The following is a 15,793-nucleotide window of genomic DNA, read 5'->3' on the forward strand; positions in this document are numbered from 1 at the left end:
ACTGCATTTTAAGGTCGCGGTCACTTTTGAAAAAGTGGGTTTAAAAGTTGTAAAGCAGCCACCCAATTAAAAAACAACAACAACAACAACAACAACAAAACGCTGTACGGCTCAATATACAACAGTTGTAGTGTCAATATCGCATTATGTCAACAGTGAAAATGTAATAACGGCGTGTGAAAGGGGTGTAAGCTGTTAAAGTTATCATTATACAGCGAGTAATGACAGGCTAGCGTCACATGCTTGATATAATCAGTGTAAGTTTGGCGTACAATTGAGTCTGTGCCGGTTAATGGAGTCGTGTGCACACATTTAACAAGGCTAAACTGCACTTACTTTTTCCACGTCGTGCAATATCCGACCACCCAGAGACAGTCCGTTCCCTTTAGGAGAGGTTTTCTCGCTTTTAACCTCTGCCGCCAACCCGCCGTCCATTACAAATTTGTAAAAGACGGGCTCGTTTGTGTACGCCGGCATGGGGCCGCTTTTTTCCACCAAGGGGACCCGGCTGTCGCGCAGCAAGGAGCGGCCTGCCCGGTAGCTAAAATCCGCACCGCCGACCCTCGTCCCAACCACTGGCTTGTCCAAAAAATATCTAGAATCCATATTCAGGCAGGGAGAGTGGAGACTAAAGAAAGAAAACCAGCTTTCTATAGATTTTAGTGCAAATTACTGGAGTTAGATACATTTAATCAGGATTGTCGCGAGTCTGACAGGTATGGTCTGTGTCTTTTACTCTAGTCTACATGTAGTTGTCCACCAACGCCACCCGCTACCACTACCCCAGGATATCCAAAAAGCCGCCCGGTCAGGAGGATAAAAGATTGTTTTGCCTCTTTCCTCCAAAAGCATGCCACGCCCCCTCTGCTTCACTCCTATTGGTCCTCTACATACATAAACATTACACTTTGGCACGCGTCCACAGCGAGGCGGCTGGTGATTGGCTCGTTTCACGCTGTCAATTACTTTTTTTCTAATCCGAGTGGGTGGAAGCGGGAGGGGGCGTGTCCAACAGTTTACCGGCCGGTGTCTGTCGAGTGTCTACGCCGAAGAGCCTGCCGGTCTGCGAGGTGGAGGCGAGATAGGGCTGAGCTGAGGGGAAAAGAAACTGCGTGCATGCCTCGGTTGTAAACTACGTGATTATGTTGTTGTTGTTTTTTGCAGATCAAATGGCTGAATTAAGCAGACCATGTTTTCCTCGCACACATTATACCTTATAGACGGGTTATTATCGATTAAATGAAAACCTCTTGTCAATTGTTTTCTCCTGCAAAAGTTATAAACCTCTTTCTCAGTTTAAAAGAGTAAACTATTCATATTCTAATCATATCAGACATCACTTAATACATATCTGGACATAATAGCATGAATCCATCTATAATAATGCAATCCAAAAAAATAGCCCTGCTGTAACCTATTTTATGCAGCAAGGGTCAGCTTTATGAGACAGCCACAGACGTGTGCTATTATGTAATAGGCTATGTCATAGTTCGTGACGTTATTTTAATTGCATTTTAAGGTGAAGTAATACAAACACCTTTCATGGTGCAGCATTGCATTGTAACTTGCATTAGATGCTATTCTTCTTTCTTTTTTTGGTGTTCTTCGTGTCCACTTACTGTATACTAAGTACACTCTGAAGAGTTTAATCAGATGGAAAAAAACATTTGAATATGTACCTGCTTCTATATTATCTTTTTTCAACAGCTTTCTTTACCAAGAATTATAAGTGCTTTGTGAAAATGTACAATCCCTACACATTTTCAAAGATAATCTAGTATACAGACATTAGTTTTTTCCCAGTTTTAGTTGTTGAATGCCTCTTTATCTAGCCTACGCTATGCCTGCACAGCTTAGCCACTTCTGGTTTATTGCTTAATTTTACACAAACACCAATTATAGCAAGCTGCATTTATTGCAAGCTACAGTTATTACTAGGAGGCTGCTACAGAGTTGTAAGACAGCATGGCTGCCAAATCTGATACCCTGGCCTGTGAAAAGCAATAACACTAAAAGCAAAAGACAAACACATGTCATAATGTGCCACTTTATTAGAAAAGTAAAAACTCACTTTAATATTTTATGAAGGTTAATATAAAACATTACAATCTTTTGCATATCTGCACTGTCACACTATATTTTTTATTATATTCATTATTTTTAAACTAAACCCTGTGCTTTAAAGAACATACAACATTGGCTACAGCTGTCACAGCAGTATTGGCCCATAATTATATCTGAAGACAATTAACAAACAGCATCTGTATCAATGTGTCTGTAATAACCATCTTTTTTTTTTCAACAAATATACTGTATACTGTATGTTACATTAGAACAACATCAGAACAGCAACAGAGTATTTTACACATTTACATCATCATACTGTATTTGTGCAGTGAACATCTGTCTCAATCAGTGTATAACAGTGTTCAACAAAATATATCAGATCAGTGCTTTCTCTCAGGATAAAGAAAATATGACACACAGACTGACAGCCAGAGAAAAAGGGATTAAGTGTGATAGCGATTTCCAGCCAGCATTGTCTAAGGGAAGCCTTGACAGAGCTTGTTAAACGTCTCAGCTGTTAGCCATTTCTCATATCAGACAGTAGTTGAGCCACTGGTGCATTGTTGATATCAGACTTGGGTTGGCCTGACCCACAGCCTCTGCCCTCCTCCACCCTCAACCCCCATATCACTCCCCGAGTCCCTCAGAACTGGAAATCAAAGGCCCCTCCCCTGCACAGCAAGGGAGAGAGGTGAAGCAGAGAGAAGAGAGGTCTGTGTCAGTTATTGGAGGATGAACACAGCTGGGGGAGGGAGTATATGCACGGGCTGACCAAGTGGAAGCAAAATGTGCTTCCTCCCCTTAACTGGAAACGCACATGGCTCAATGTTGCAGTGTGTGTGCCTGCCTCGTGGGTGTGTGTGTGCGTCTGTGTGTGTGTGTGCACGCAAACCAAGATTGGGAGGAGGAGGGTCCTTTGGGTCTGTGTCCATTTGCAGTGATCCTCATCCAGCTTTATACTAGCTGTTCTTCTTCTCCCTCCCCCACTTCTATCGCTTTTTCTTGCTCCCCCAGAGCAGAGCATAAACAACACTCTGCCCTAAACTCCCAGTGGCTTCTATCTATCTTTCCATTTCTCTCCCCTTCCTCCTCGGAGTTGTTGCTTTTGGAAAAAACTGAACGTTGCTTTGCATCACATGGCAAAAAAAAAGTACAACAGAAACGATTAACAAACAAGAGATCAATTAAGTACCACAATATTTGTTTCATCTCCATATATCAAAGCATGCACTTTTTTGATCAAGCAGGAAAACATTGCACCAACAACATAAAAAATACTGTTTTCATGGCAGTGGCATGAGCTATTTAACCAACGGCATTGTCAGTAGGTAATAAAAAATAAACAGTGCATTAAAATACAGAGTGCATTTGTTTTTACATACTTTGTCATACAGTAGCATTTTTAAATGTATGTTGCTGCTGTTTCTAAAGTTGTCTTCTCTTTGCATGGTTGTCTCACAGTGAGATCATTCTAGCCATTGAGCAGTTTGTATCCCCCTTCACCTCGTATCTTTACACCCATTTATAAGGTTCTAATATTTTGTTTTCCTCTTCTGCTTTTTCCTTTTTAATGTTCCCCAAAGCTACATGGGAAAGACATTGTTTATAATGGAGGAGAACTCAGTGCAGAGGCTGGAGAGGAGGGTGGGGAGAGGGCGAAGGGGCAATCTTCCAAAGGACACTCGCTGGTAATTTTTATGCCCAGCGCTTTGTCTTCCTTGGAGTCCAAGCTTTCTGTTGCTATTTCAACCACCAGACTTAAGTCTAGTGAGCTATGGGGAGCTCTGGCTTTGACTTGAGACCACAGAGTGAATCAGAACTGTGCTCAGAAACGCCCTTTACAGCACATTAATATGCAATTAAACCAGCCAGCCCTGCAGCTGTCCAGTGCAAAATTACAATGGTCATAAAATCACATTTTTACAGCATCCAAAAGACATATTAAATGCTCAGGATGAAGCATCCTGTACTATTTTGGACAGTCTTTCAGTTCCTTATTTTTTTTAAATATTCTTCTCTCATTTATCCCAATAATACAGTAGAAGTCTTGTGAAATCTGTCAGTCGTATCACTCTGGTGAAATTCTTGCACAACCCGCTCAATGCCCCTGACCTGATCGCTTCACCCTGCATGACTCTGCCAAGTATGTGTGTGTCTATGTGGGGGTGTGCTGGGGTGTGTCATCATGCTTCTGGCTGCAGATGTTTGTCAAATCTGAGTGTGGATTGTTAACTCATTTTATAATTTATGTGAAGGTCATGTTATTGAGCAAAACTCTTATTATCAAGGAGGCTGCTATTGATAACTGCTTTTAGGGCACATTGACTGAATTTGTGTGGCCTACAAATTATAGGCATATGTTTGAACAAAGCATGGAGCTTTCTGCCAGGCAACAGGTCAGTTTGCAAGTTTGCACAGAGAGAACCTGTTTCAGATGTTTGCTTAGGTTGAGCTAAGCACCGCAAATCTCTGTGACATCCATCTGCTTATGTTACATAAGTTCCCAAGAAGAGGCATAGGTGTGAATGTGTGTGTGTGTGTTTGTGTGTGTATGTGTGTGTGTGTGTGTGTGTGTGTGTGTGTGTGTGTGTGTGTGTGTGTGTGTGTGTGTGTGTGTGTGTGTGTGTGTGTGTGTGTGTGTATGGGTTATAATAGCTAACTGTGTGTGCCTCATACTCCTAATATAGCCAGTTTCCTTGCTACTGCTGTCTATAGTCAGGTGTGTGTTTGTGTTTTGCACAATGCATGCATTTCTTTTAATGGATTGTGTATATATATATATATATATATATATATATATATATATATATATTAAAGTGTGTTCTTCTCAGCTTGTGAGTTACATCACATACTCTTTAAAGAGACAGTGTTCATATAAAAATAAAGATACTATGGAAAATGATGGACAAACAGGGGGGTATGGTCAGTGACACAGTAGGTTGAAGATGTATATTGCAGTTTTCTTGTTTTTTTTGTTTTGTTTGTTTGTTTTGTTGTTGTTGTTGTTGTTGTTAAAACACATTTGGTCCTTATTTGGGCTGGACTAGGCTTAGGCTGGTTCTGAACTACAGACCAATCAAGGGAAGTCTCAACCTGGATTAAGACCCTGTTTGTACCTGATGTCAATACAAAATGGATCCTCATGTTGTTTGTCTATAGAGGGCCTTGTATCTATGTACAGCAACCTGTTTGCCAGTGAACAGGATGGTCCCTTTCATTGATTCTGGGCCCTTTCTGCCTGTCAGCCAGCTACAGGCCAGTGACATACATCTCCATCCCATCATTAAAGGTGAAGATGGTAGTGGTGCTGGAGCTGTTGCCCCCTTGTTTCACATCGCTGATGGTCTCATAGAAGTTTTCCCCACCAGGCAGGCCTCTAATAGGTGGGGCAGTGGGTCCTGAGCCCTGAGGTACAGCTGGTGGTGCCTGCTGCTGCTGCTGCTGCTGTTGCTGCTGCTGCTGCTGCTGCTGCTGCTGCTGATGTGGCTGCTTCTTCCTCTTCAGAGTGGCATTACCCCCAGCTGTGCTATTATTGGTTACTGCCTGCTCACGTTTCCGGTGGATGTCAATAGTAGCGTATGCAGGGTCGGATTCAGCCACTGCGCATGTGGGCCAGGACCTGTCTCCCACCGGCTCATAGCAGGGCTCCTCCTGGGAACGCGCCTGGGCCTGGACCCCTCGGCCTCTGCCCCGGGTTCCTCTATCCCCACCAAAGGAGCGTGGGAGGGTCTTTGCGCCGTTGTTTTCCATAGGGGGTTTCTTCTTCTGGGATTTACATACGATGGAGTAGGTGTCTGCGATCTGACAATACACACAGGAGGAGAGAAAAGTATGGGTGTCAGTTATCATCAGTGTATTCTGTATTGTACAGTCTATGGGTGACAGGTCCTGAAAAAGAAGGTCACTGTTTCTGCTTCATTCATGTCTTTGTTTCTATGAGTGCACGTCTATAACCAAAACTGATACCTAACCTACACAAGCTTTAGTGTGCTGGGACTTAAATGAACAGTCCTTCTGTTTATTGTTTATTGTGTTTGCGACCTTAAAGTCTTGTGTTTTTGAGTTATGTATATGTGTATTTGCAGACTATCTAAATTTATGTGTGTGTTTCTGTCTACATATATGCCAGACATGAAGGTACAATTTCTTAACATGAGAGTAAACATATAAAGCTGCTAATTTGGTGTGTGCACATGAAGTGTGAGCATGAGTTGTGTTGGTGTGAGTGCAGTACTTTGCTTGCTCAGTGCTGTAACCTGACCTATTTTAACGGGGTTGGATAAGACAGAGTAAACTGTGTTATCAGTCTGTTGAGGTCTAGGCAGAGTTTGCTTTGCTGTGGATGGACCTGTTAAAATTTCACCACAACTGCTTTGGCAACAGAACAGCAGGGTATGGTGTGAAAGATCTGGACGACAGCCAACTCGCAGAAAGAAAAAAACTAATGGACTTTGCTCACATCTCCTTTTCTTTGAATGAAACACATATATTTTTGACCACAGTTACTGCAGGTGTGTGTATATGTCTGTACAGACATACAGTACAAATACAGTATCTGCATGTGTGTATACTGTACAGTATCTGTGTGGTTACAGTGAGGCATGTAAGATTTGATATCTGGAACTCACAACTGAAAGGCATGTGTGAGGTCCTGTAGAGAATTCGGATAAACCAGTGTAGTGACCTCTGGCATTTCTGTGTCAAAATTCCATAAGGGGAGCACAAGAGCAGAGCATTGTGGGACATGGTCATGTTTACCTTCCGTGTTCACACCCAGACCAGCAGCTCTGCTCTAGTGGCCCTGAAACACTGGCTATGCAAACTGCCTCTTTCTCTCCCTCCCACACAAACACACACACACACACACACACACACACACACACACACACACACACACACACACACACACACAAAGATTAGCCAAATTTTTGTTCTGCTCCCAAAAAAACTGAAACCTGAGAGTATAGAGACAACAGGCAAGACTCCATTTCCATGTGTGTGCTCACCTTCCCTTTACTTATATGGTGCCTTACAGTATGTGTCTTAAATTAGAGAAAATATAGCATTAGTTAAACTGGGGGAAAATTATTCAAGTGCAAACCACAGCAACTTCAATTGTGAATCTCTTTCTGCCTGTTTCTGACAGACCTCAAGCCACGCATATACCCTGCCCCCACAAATCTCTTGTGTGACCTTTTTGGATAAACAAAGACCCTGGCGTATGCTTCAAGTGTGCGCACACAATGTGCAGTGTGTGTGTGTGTGCGTGCAAGCGTGTGTGTGTGTGTGCATTTGTGCACACAGAATTTGCAGCTCTCTGCAGCAGAGGAAGGAAGTCACAAGATGATGGGGATTTCAAAACTGGGCTGCAGCTGTTGAGGAAGCCTGTGCATTGTATGTTTTCTTTTCTCCTCCCCTCTCTTGTGCTCTTTTTCTGTTCTGTCTCTTCTGATACTGCTTTACTTCTCTGCTCAAACCAAGGCTTTGAGAAGGCACATTTAATTGCAGCCTACAGTGATTATCCATGGAAACACAACAGTATGCATGACAGATGCATCTGTGTGTGATCAACTTTATGAATAGCAAATATGGCACAAGTTTCCGAAACGGTCTGCTAGCAGTCAATATTCATCTGGTAAGACATGCTTTGTGCAACCTGATTGGCTGTGGGAGGCAGCGCCTCCTAATATCCACGAAGGGAGTGGAGCAGAAGGAGAGAGCGCCAGAGGAGAGGAGGAGATTTAGATGGGAGTGGAAACTCAACACCCACTGACGGTTGCTACTGACAAACTCCAGAAGATACAAAGTATATGGGCATGTTAGGGCAACAACGAACTACTAAATGGAAAAACACAGCAACTAAGAGAGAGAAAAAGTAAGCAAAAAAAAACAGGAAAGAAAAATACATAGAGAGAGAGGGGGGGATTGCAGCATGCAGTCAAGGCCAGCTGCTCTGCTACCAGTCTGATTTGCAGAGGAGGGGTTTAACTCATGAGGCCAAACAGCATAGACTTAACCCCTTAATCTCCACATGCAGCAGTCAAACTCAACACTGGCTAAGAAAAGAAACTCACCAGCTTAAAACATGTTAGGAGTGCTGCTTTACTGAACTCTACACACATCTAGATGCTCTTTTATTACATCCTGTGAGAAATACATTCATTGTGTGACTTAATAAGCCATTAATAAATAAACACAAACTGCATGAAGTTATGTTTCTGGGTCAAATTTAAAGACTTACTCTTAAGTAACAAATATACCTGCAAAGTTAAGTTGATGACATGGAAAACAACCCTGAGTTGATAAAGACTACTGAGGAAAAGAGAAGCTCTGTCAAACATACTAACAATAGACAACAGTCTATTTCAGGGAAATCCCTTCATCCACTAAGATTGACTCCCCTGGGCCCCAGAGACATCACAAAAGTTCCCCAACTCCTTGTAACTCTCTCAGTATGTTATACTGTGTCCAGCCGGGAGTGAAGAAAAGGGGATTGAAAATGGAGAAGTAGGGGTGGAGTGCTGCATGTGGAAACGCATGTGGTGGGGTATGTGACATTATGATATGATTGGCCAGTGCAGACTTATCCCCTCTCACCCCAAGACATACACTTCCATATGTATTTATATGATATAGGTCAGTTTGTAGCTCACGTCCCAGTCAGGACTGATCACATTCAGTTTGCATAGGCTGATCATGCATAAAAAGCTAACCTTTAACAAACATATCTATAAATGCCAAGTGGTGACAGGTGATATGAATGTTGGATTTGTCTGGTGAGACGTGCGTTGGAGACAGATAGATGAGTGGGGGTTTGGGAGATTGGGGTCGGAGTTCAAGCATAGGGGCAGGGGTGCTGGATGCGTGTAACGTAACCTCTGGCTGTAAGCAGAGACCTCGTATGACAGGCAGGTCACAGGGCAGCAGTGTTATGACGGAATGCCCAATCAAATGGGCGCCCCAATCGGTAAACACAGCAGTCACAAATCAGAGAGCTGTCCATCTATCTGTCTGCCTGTAGTCCTTCCAGTCCCCTGTGGAGAAGTCCACCCTCCTCCCAACCACATGCACACACATATAAATGTACTACCTCCTTTGCAGATGGGGGCGATGGGTGCCCCTGTTCGTTCTCTATGCGGTGTGGAGGTGGGTGCAAGGTGATGATGTCATCCTCCTCTGGTGGCTTCCAGATGTACTGCTCCCCGTTGCCCATGAACACCGCCTCCTAGTAAACGAAATCAATTGGCGAGTTTGGGTAAGTGTTGCATTTATGATCTGGAAGTCTTTGTATGAAAAGTAAATCACACTTTTAAACAGGAAGGGGGCAGCACTTTTAAAACATATTTTTACATAAAAGGAAAGTTGTATTGTGTTGGGCCTGACTGTGGGTTGTTTTGTGTTTTATTTTCTGTCAGTGTTTGTCCTGTGAGTTGTGGTGGTTGTTATTTGCTGTGTTTGCTCAATAGGTAAACAGTGACCATGTTGCACAGTGTGGGTGGACTGTGCATGTGTGCATGTGTGCATGTGTGCGTGTGTGTGAGGGAGAGAAAGAGAGTGCATCACACATTTGTTTTAAAGGTGAGAGGTCATGGTTACATGGAGGGATTACACTGTTGTATTGTGGGAGTGATGTAGACTGCTTTAATCAAATTTGGCCAGTACTGCTATTATCAAAATTATTGACCAAACAAGGTTATGGTCATAAAAGTGTCACTCCTAAAGCTTTCTTTTGATCCATGTCTTCATCTTTTTTTGAATATCCACCTACAGTTTGTTAAATGGTACAACTTTTTCCTTCTATTTGCTCTCAAAGGGTAGCTTTCATATCAAGATTCAAACAAATGAATCGGCAAGGGGCACTGTAAAAAAAAAGAAAGAGAGTGGGCGATAGAAATTATCCCTGCAGCCAGCTTCAAACTGGAATCAGATGCTCCTGACATGTTATTACATATCATTTGTTGCCGCAGTTTTCTATTTTTGTTGCTATTAAGAGGTTCCTTTCAAAGAGAACTTTACATCTTTTGAAATATAATGAATACGCAAAATTAAAAACAACTTTAATTACTGAATGTCTTGTGTCAAGGAAGTTCTGCTCGGTTTGAATTTTTTAGCAATATTTAATCAGTTCCAACTTTTCCACAAGATTTTATGCAAATCTGTTTTGTCAAAGATAAACTGCTGACAAACAGACAGTACTGCACAAAACAACCTCATCCGACTAGTAATTGTGGCAACATTTAAGGGTTAGGGTTAATCGAAATCTGTGTTAAACAAAATGATTACACCTTCTCAAACCCGAATCGCTACCTTTCACAAATACTGAGGAGAGAGTTAAAGGTTACATACTGTAAAGAGTTACACTATTGTATTTGGATATAAGCTTATTATTAGGTCAATGTGATCTTGTCCTGAAAAACAAGATATACCTGCTCTCCAAGAAAATAAACTTTATAATAAACCATATACAATCAAGTAACTGCAACTTGTTACATTTTATCACTGCTGGTGATCAAAACCAATTAGAAACCAATTAGAAAAGCATGTAGTGGTGTGTGCACATGTGACTGAGGATGATTAAACTTTAATACGCTCCTCCTGTGCAGTGAGAGTGAGTAATAGAAGCCGGGACAGAGTAAATAGCTTCAATATGTGAACATTATTTATCCCCTCACTGGCGGCTGGCTACCTGTTAGCCGTTTCTAGATAGACTTGCTGATAGATTCAACGGGAACACACACAAACACACACAAACACACACACACACACACACACACACACACACACACACACACAGGCAGTTTGGCAGCCTGCCAAGCTGTTACATAATCCATCCCTCCACACTTTACTAGCCACTCTAATACTGTGCTGCGCAGCAAAGGGACGGAAGAAAACCACACACATAAATGCGCGCGCACACACACACACACACACACACACACACACACACACACACACACACACACACACACACACACACACACACACACACACACACACTCAGATCAGTCAGTCATGTCTCCATCACTTCAGAGGATATTACATTGACTTACACTAATTTCCTGAAGACTTATCCTAACCTTAATCATAACCACTACATGCCTAATGCAAAACCTTACCCTAACCTTAACATAACCCTAAGCTAACCTTAACGTTAAACCAAGTCTTCTCCCTTAAATTAATAATTTACGTCAAGTGGACCTCCTTTTTGGCCCCATAAGGAAGGAGAGTCTCCAAAACACGACTGTGTAAACAGATTTATGTCCCCACAACATGAGGAATACCTGGACACACACACACACACACATAAATAATCTTACACACAGACATGAAGAACAGATATGTGTGCCAGCAAAACTACAGGAAAGGCCGATCACCATCCGATCATTGTCCCTCTATTTCCCTCTCAGCACTGCCCTAAACTGCGGCCTTGGCTGTTTATAAACACATCTTAGCTGGCTCATACAGCTTCATTATGTGGTTTAAAATTTAAAGAATTCAAATAAACATATTTTTAAGTTTGGTTAGTTAGGGACGTTTTATCAGTTGTTATCTAAACAAACATATTTGCCAAATAAATATTACGCTCACATATAAACTGACAATTAGGACGAATAAATGTATGGTATGATCTGATGAAGTGACTTAATATGAAACCTCAAGTCTGAACAAGGGGAGCTATTGTCTTTGTGGACATTGCCCTCTGGTGGTTATAAGACAGATGTACACTGGATAGAGGATGGTTGGGTAATACAACACATAAGGTTGGAGCAGAGTATATATATATATTTTTGCCCAATGATTCCTTTACCTTTGGGAAGGAGTGGAGTTGAAATGGTTCCAGCGATTTGCGTGGCAACTCCTGGCTGCGATGTAGTGGAGGAGGAACAGTAGAGGGGGAATCACTCACACTCGATTGGCTGTCTGACTGGCTGTCGGCCCCGTTATTTTCCTTCCTGTTCGTCTTGTCAACCTTGAGGTATTGAGTCACCAGCGAAAACATTATAAACAAAGCTCAATGGACACAGCACAGAGTTCACATGATGAAGAGTTCACATGATGAAGTATATTCTCATGCATGTTAGAAGAGTATTTCAGACCTAAATAGCGATTGCAAATTGATATTAGTTGACTGATATAGTTCAATTTTGATAATGTTACTATTATTCCGACTTATTCAAAGTCAGATTAACTGATTTTGTTGTTTTTTTTTAATTCAACCTCTCTAACACTTTACACATTATCCTAACTTTAACAACTATTCCTAAGAAATTTTAACAAATATATACAAAATCCAAACAGGTACATTTGCCTAATTGCTACTTTCACTAGCATTTAGTGTTTTTGCTGTCAAATATTTCCTTGTGGTGTCTTGCTTCTACCCTGTACAACTAAAAAAATATGTTGCAACTTTAACCACAGCTCATCATATCACAAACACCAAGCTGCCAATGCAAAAAATTGGTTGTCATCACAAACGACTAAGTGATGTTTTGAGCTCAGTGCCAAGACTGATTAAGATCACACTAATGTGATGAGAGCAGCCACAGACACCGTCACATGACAGGATGGATAACCGTCACATGTCACCCCAGCACGCATAGTAAATACCTCTCAAACCAATCACCAATATATGACATTATTTGTTTGACAAAGTGAGAGCGTATTTTATTAGCACTGGTTTGATTTCTTGTTGGAAATACTGCAGTATTGTTGCTGTGTATGGCCCTGCAATAAACTATCTATAAGTTTATCTAAGTGTGGTTCAGTAAGAAAAATAATTTAATGAATAATAATTTCCACAAAACTAACCCTCCCCTTTAACTAAATAAACAAGGGGACTATGATCTTTTTTATGTAAGTTCACTTCTGAATAACTTAAATATATTGTTATATATGTTTATTGTTACCTTTATGAACTTCCGTATGGAAGCATATTCAGCTACAGCTGGATCTTGGATGGCCAGAGAGTTGACAGAGGGCACAGGGGACCTGTTGACCCCACTCGCCCCATTACCTCTTTCTGCCATCGGTCCGTTAATGGTGCCATTCCCTCTGCCGTTCCCTCTGCCACCCTGTGAGAAAAAAAGAAACATGCAAAAATGTGTGTATTACGATCGCAAATCCATGAACACAAAATAAGAATCTCTGATACAAAAAAAAGAAAAAACAAAAGGGCCCAGCTATCATCAAATGGCAAAGCTGATGCACGCCATCTATAGGCAAACAAAGAAATAGCTGTTCATAGACAAGTGTATAAACAACAGCACAAAAGACTTTATCTTGTCTACATCTGCAGGTCTAAAGTGCTGCTTCTATTATTTTTCGTTTCTGTAAGCAGCACAGATTAGCATGTGTGGCGCTGGTCTGGAAATGACCCCTTGAATCCCCCTTGTGGAGAGTTTGCTGTCTTACAAATGTGAATCACTGGATGTCTGAGTGGCAAGCCAGTTCACATTTGTATCATAATAAAGGCTTACAGTTTTGGGGCTGTGTGTATGTACGTACATTTCCATGCCCGTTTCCATTACGGGCTCCGTTCGCCTGAATTTGGGGGCTGTGGGCAGCTCTGATCGAAACCGGAGTGTTGGTTGATGTGGGTGGTGGAGCAGACAGTACCTTGGGACCCGTGTCACCTTCCCGGACACCTACACTTTCGTACAGGCCGTCATCCAGGCAATGGGTGGGGGTTGGATTGTTCCGCAGGCCTACCTCAGTGTAGGTGTGGTCTCTGGCCTCTCCTCCTCCTCCTCCTCCTCCACCACCATCTCCTACTGTTTCCCCCCCTCCCCCCTGCCCAGATCCCTCAGGACTGGTGGGGATCTGGGGAAGCTGGCGCCCATGGGAGGGCCTCAGGTCCGTCTGGGAGCGCCGGCTGTGGAGGAGCAGGAGGTCCATACTGGCTGGACGGCTCTTACTAACAGCTGCACAGAGGAGAGGAGGAGGGAGGGGGCAGCAATGACATAGTGTAACAGCTCTGGGTTGTATATCATATAAGAGCTTGCCATTCTCTAGATTTTCATATACAAACTGTCACTTACAGTTACTTCCATTGCAGGGAAAGCGATTGATCTCATGTAGCCTGGTGTCAGATTTGCTCATCGAGTTCAGTTTAGGATGTCGAAGGGTGCCCTGCTGTCACACGCACATGAACATGTTACTACAAGCATAAACCATGCAAACACATGCTCATGCATGTGCATCTATACAACCAACTTTTCTGGGAGCAAGGATAGAGGGAAAGGAGCAGAAGGAGATGGAGAGGGAGGGAAGGAAAGAGAGAGTAATGAAAGCATGTCTCACCATATTTACAGATGTCCCTTTCTGTCCGGCTGGGGGGTGCTTGCTCTTGCTTTTTCTGACACAACATCAAAGTGAGGAAGGTCAAATGGAGCCGATGGACAGAGAGAGAACATACACACACTCAGAGCACATAGACACTATCAGCATCCAACTCTGGTTAGGGCATAAAAGTCCTTGGTCGATAACAAGAGCCCAGTCAAACAGTGAGTGGAGCGTGACTCAGGTTTTTGCCAAAGCGGAGGATGTCTTCCACTAAGAAATTTTCTTGTGTTTTTTTCACATACCATCATTAATATGTAGTTCTCTTCATGCTAATTCCCTTTGCTATTTACTTTAATGTCCTCTGGTATTTGTCGTGTGTAATAAATGTGACTAGAATAGAGTTACGCATCATTGTGGATCCCTGAAGGAGGCTGTAGCAACAGGAAACTGCTGATATAGAGAGGGAGTAATGACATGAAGTAAGAAGACATAAAGCTCCAGTGTACAGGTGTGAATGTGAGAACCAATCTACCCCCATCTCGTTTCTCTCACTTTGGAGGGTGAGGCTCTACATCACATAATATGTGAGATCTTACTGCTGTGCTGCAAAACACAGTGTAGCAATAAATAGCATGTCTGGTTTGCAAACAGGTGCAGGAATCTCAATAATATTGTCTTACACAAGTTGCCCGAAATACAACTGAATATAAAAAGTACCACAATGAGATCCATGTTACCGCAGCTAGCTATTGTCTCCTCTAGTGAGCTGGAACTTCATCCTATTCACACAAACATATGGCTATTATACCCCAAGGGAACCATGAGAAGGTGAGGAGGGCTCCCTTTGGAGATGTTCATAATAACATGCCACAGGAGGGGGTTTGAGGGTAAAAATGACATGGAGGCATTGAGACGTATAAAGAAGGGCACCAATTATTTTGTAGGTTTTAAGCTTAGATCTTACAGGATATCTATTGTAGGCCTTGGCTTTGAAAAGAATCAGTGCAGGGAGGTATTTTTAAATCAATATTAGTTCCAGGATCTATTGTACTGGTTTTTAAACTGGTGAACTACTGGGCAGTCAGTCCCTCAACAAAACCAGTGGGGGATATATATTTTATTATTTAGGTCTCAACATAGTATGGTTTTATTTCCATGACATGAGCTGGTCTGACATTTCTCTACATCCTTATCTGTGTATCCCATGGCAACAAAGCCACAGTGTAGCCTCTGATTGGTCCCCAAGGGTTCTGAAAAAATAAAAAAAAAGAACCATAGGCTCTTCCATTGCTCTTGCCTAGCTCACAGTCTGATCCTCTTTAAACCACGGGGTGCACCATTGCTTTTGCCTACTGAGGAGTGTGCTTAAGAGGGGTGACGTGAGGCTGCTCTGACTCCGGCCTGTCTCCTCAGTGTCCTGTAAACATCATTTCATCTGATCTGA

At 42.4% G+C, this 15,793-nt stretch overlaps 3 protein-coding genes across 13 annotated transcripts in view; 1 reads left to right on the forward strand and 2 right to left on the reverse strand.

Moving 5' to 3' along the window:
- slc2a4rg (SLC2A4 regulator) overlaps positions 1-794 on the reverse strand; it is a 44,580-nt gene extending 43,786 nt beyond the window's left edge. For both annotated transcript variants that reach the window (XM_062426421.1, XM_062426420.1), the window contains exon 1: positions 337-794. In XM_062426421.1, the coding sequence (XP_062282405.1) occupies positions 337-606 (270 nt within the window). In that variant the 5' untranslated portion in view covers positions 607-794. The remainder of the gene's footprint in view (positions 1-336) is intronic.
- A 4,105-nt stretch (positions 795-4,899) lies between these two features.
- The window catches only part of LOC133987152 (uncharacterized), a 37,008-nt gene continuing 26,114 nt past the window's right edge, over positions 4,900-15,793 (reverse strand). Inside the window, exons 3-9 of one of the 2 annotated variants that reach the window (XM_062426414.1) lie at positions 14,368-14,422; positions 14,106-14,199; positions 13,573-13,988; positions 12,975-13,139; positions 11,876-12,037; positions 9,158-9,292; positions 4,900-5,868 (exon numbers count right to left, since the gene is read on the reverse strand). In XM_062426414.1, the coding sequence (XP_062282398.1) occupies positions 5,317-5,868; positions 9,158-9,292; positions 11,876-12,037; positions 12,975-13,139; positions 13,573-13,988; positions 14,106-14,199; positions 14,368-14,422 (1,579 nt within the window). In that variant the 3' untranslated portion in view covers positions 4,900-5,316. The remainder of the gene's footprint in view (positions 5,869-9,157; positions 9,293-11,875; positions 12,038-12,974; positions 13,140-13,572; positions 13,989-14,105; positions 14,200-14,367; positions 14,423-15,793) is intronic. The other variant, XM_062426415.1, reaches the window with a different exon arrangement.
- The window catches only part of nkain4 (sodium/potassium transporting ATPase interacting 4), a 90,819-nt gene continuing 84,212 nt past the window's right edge, over positions 9,187-15,793 (forward strand). For 4 of the 9 annotated variants that reach the window (XM_062426422.1, XM_062426423.1, XM_062426427.1 and 1 more), the window contains exon 1: positions 9,187-9,322. The gene's annotated coding sequence lies outside the window, so the exon portion shown is untranslated. The remainder of the gene's footprint in view (positions 9,323-15,793) is intronic. The other 5 variants (XM_062426425.1, XM_062426434.1, XM_062426431.1 and 2 more) reach the window with 4 other exon arrangements.

The sequence above is a fragment of the Scomber scombrus genome, chromosome 10 (genome assembly GCF_963691925.1).
Source record: "Scomber scombrus chromosome 10, fScoSco1.1, whole genome shotgun sequence".
NCBI classification, from domain to species: domain Eukaryota; kingdom Metazoa; phylum Chordata; class Actinopteri; order Scombriformes; family Scombridae; genus Scomber; species Scomber scombrus.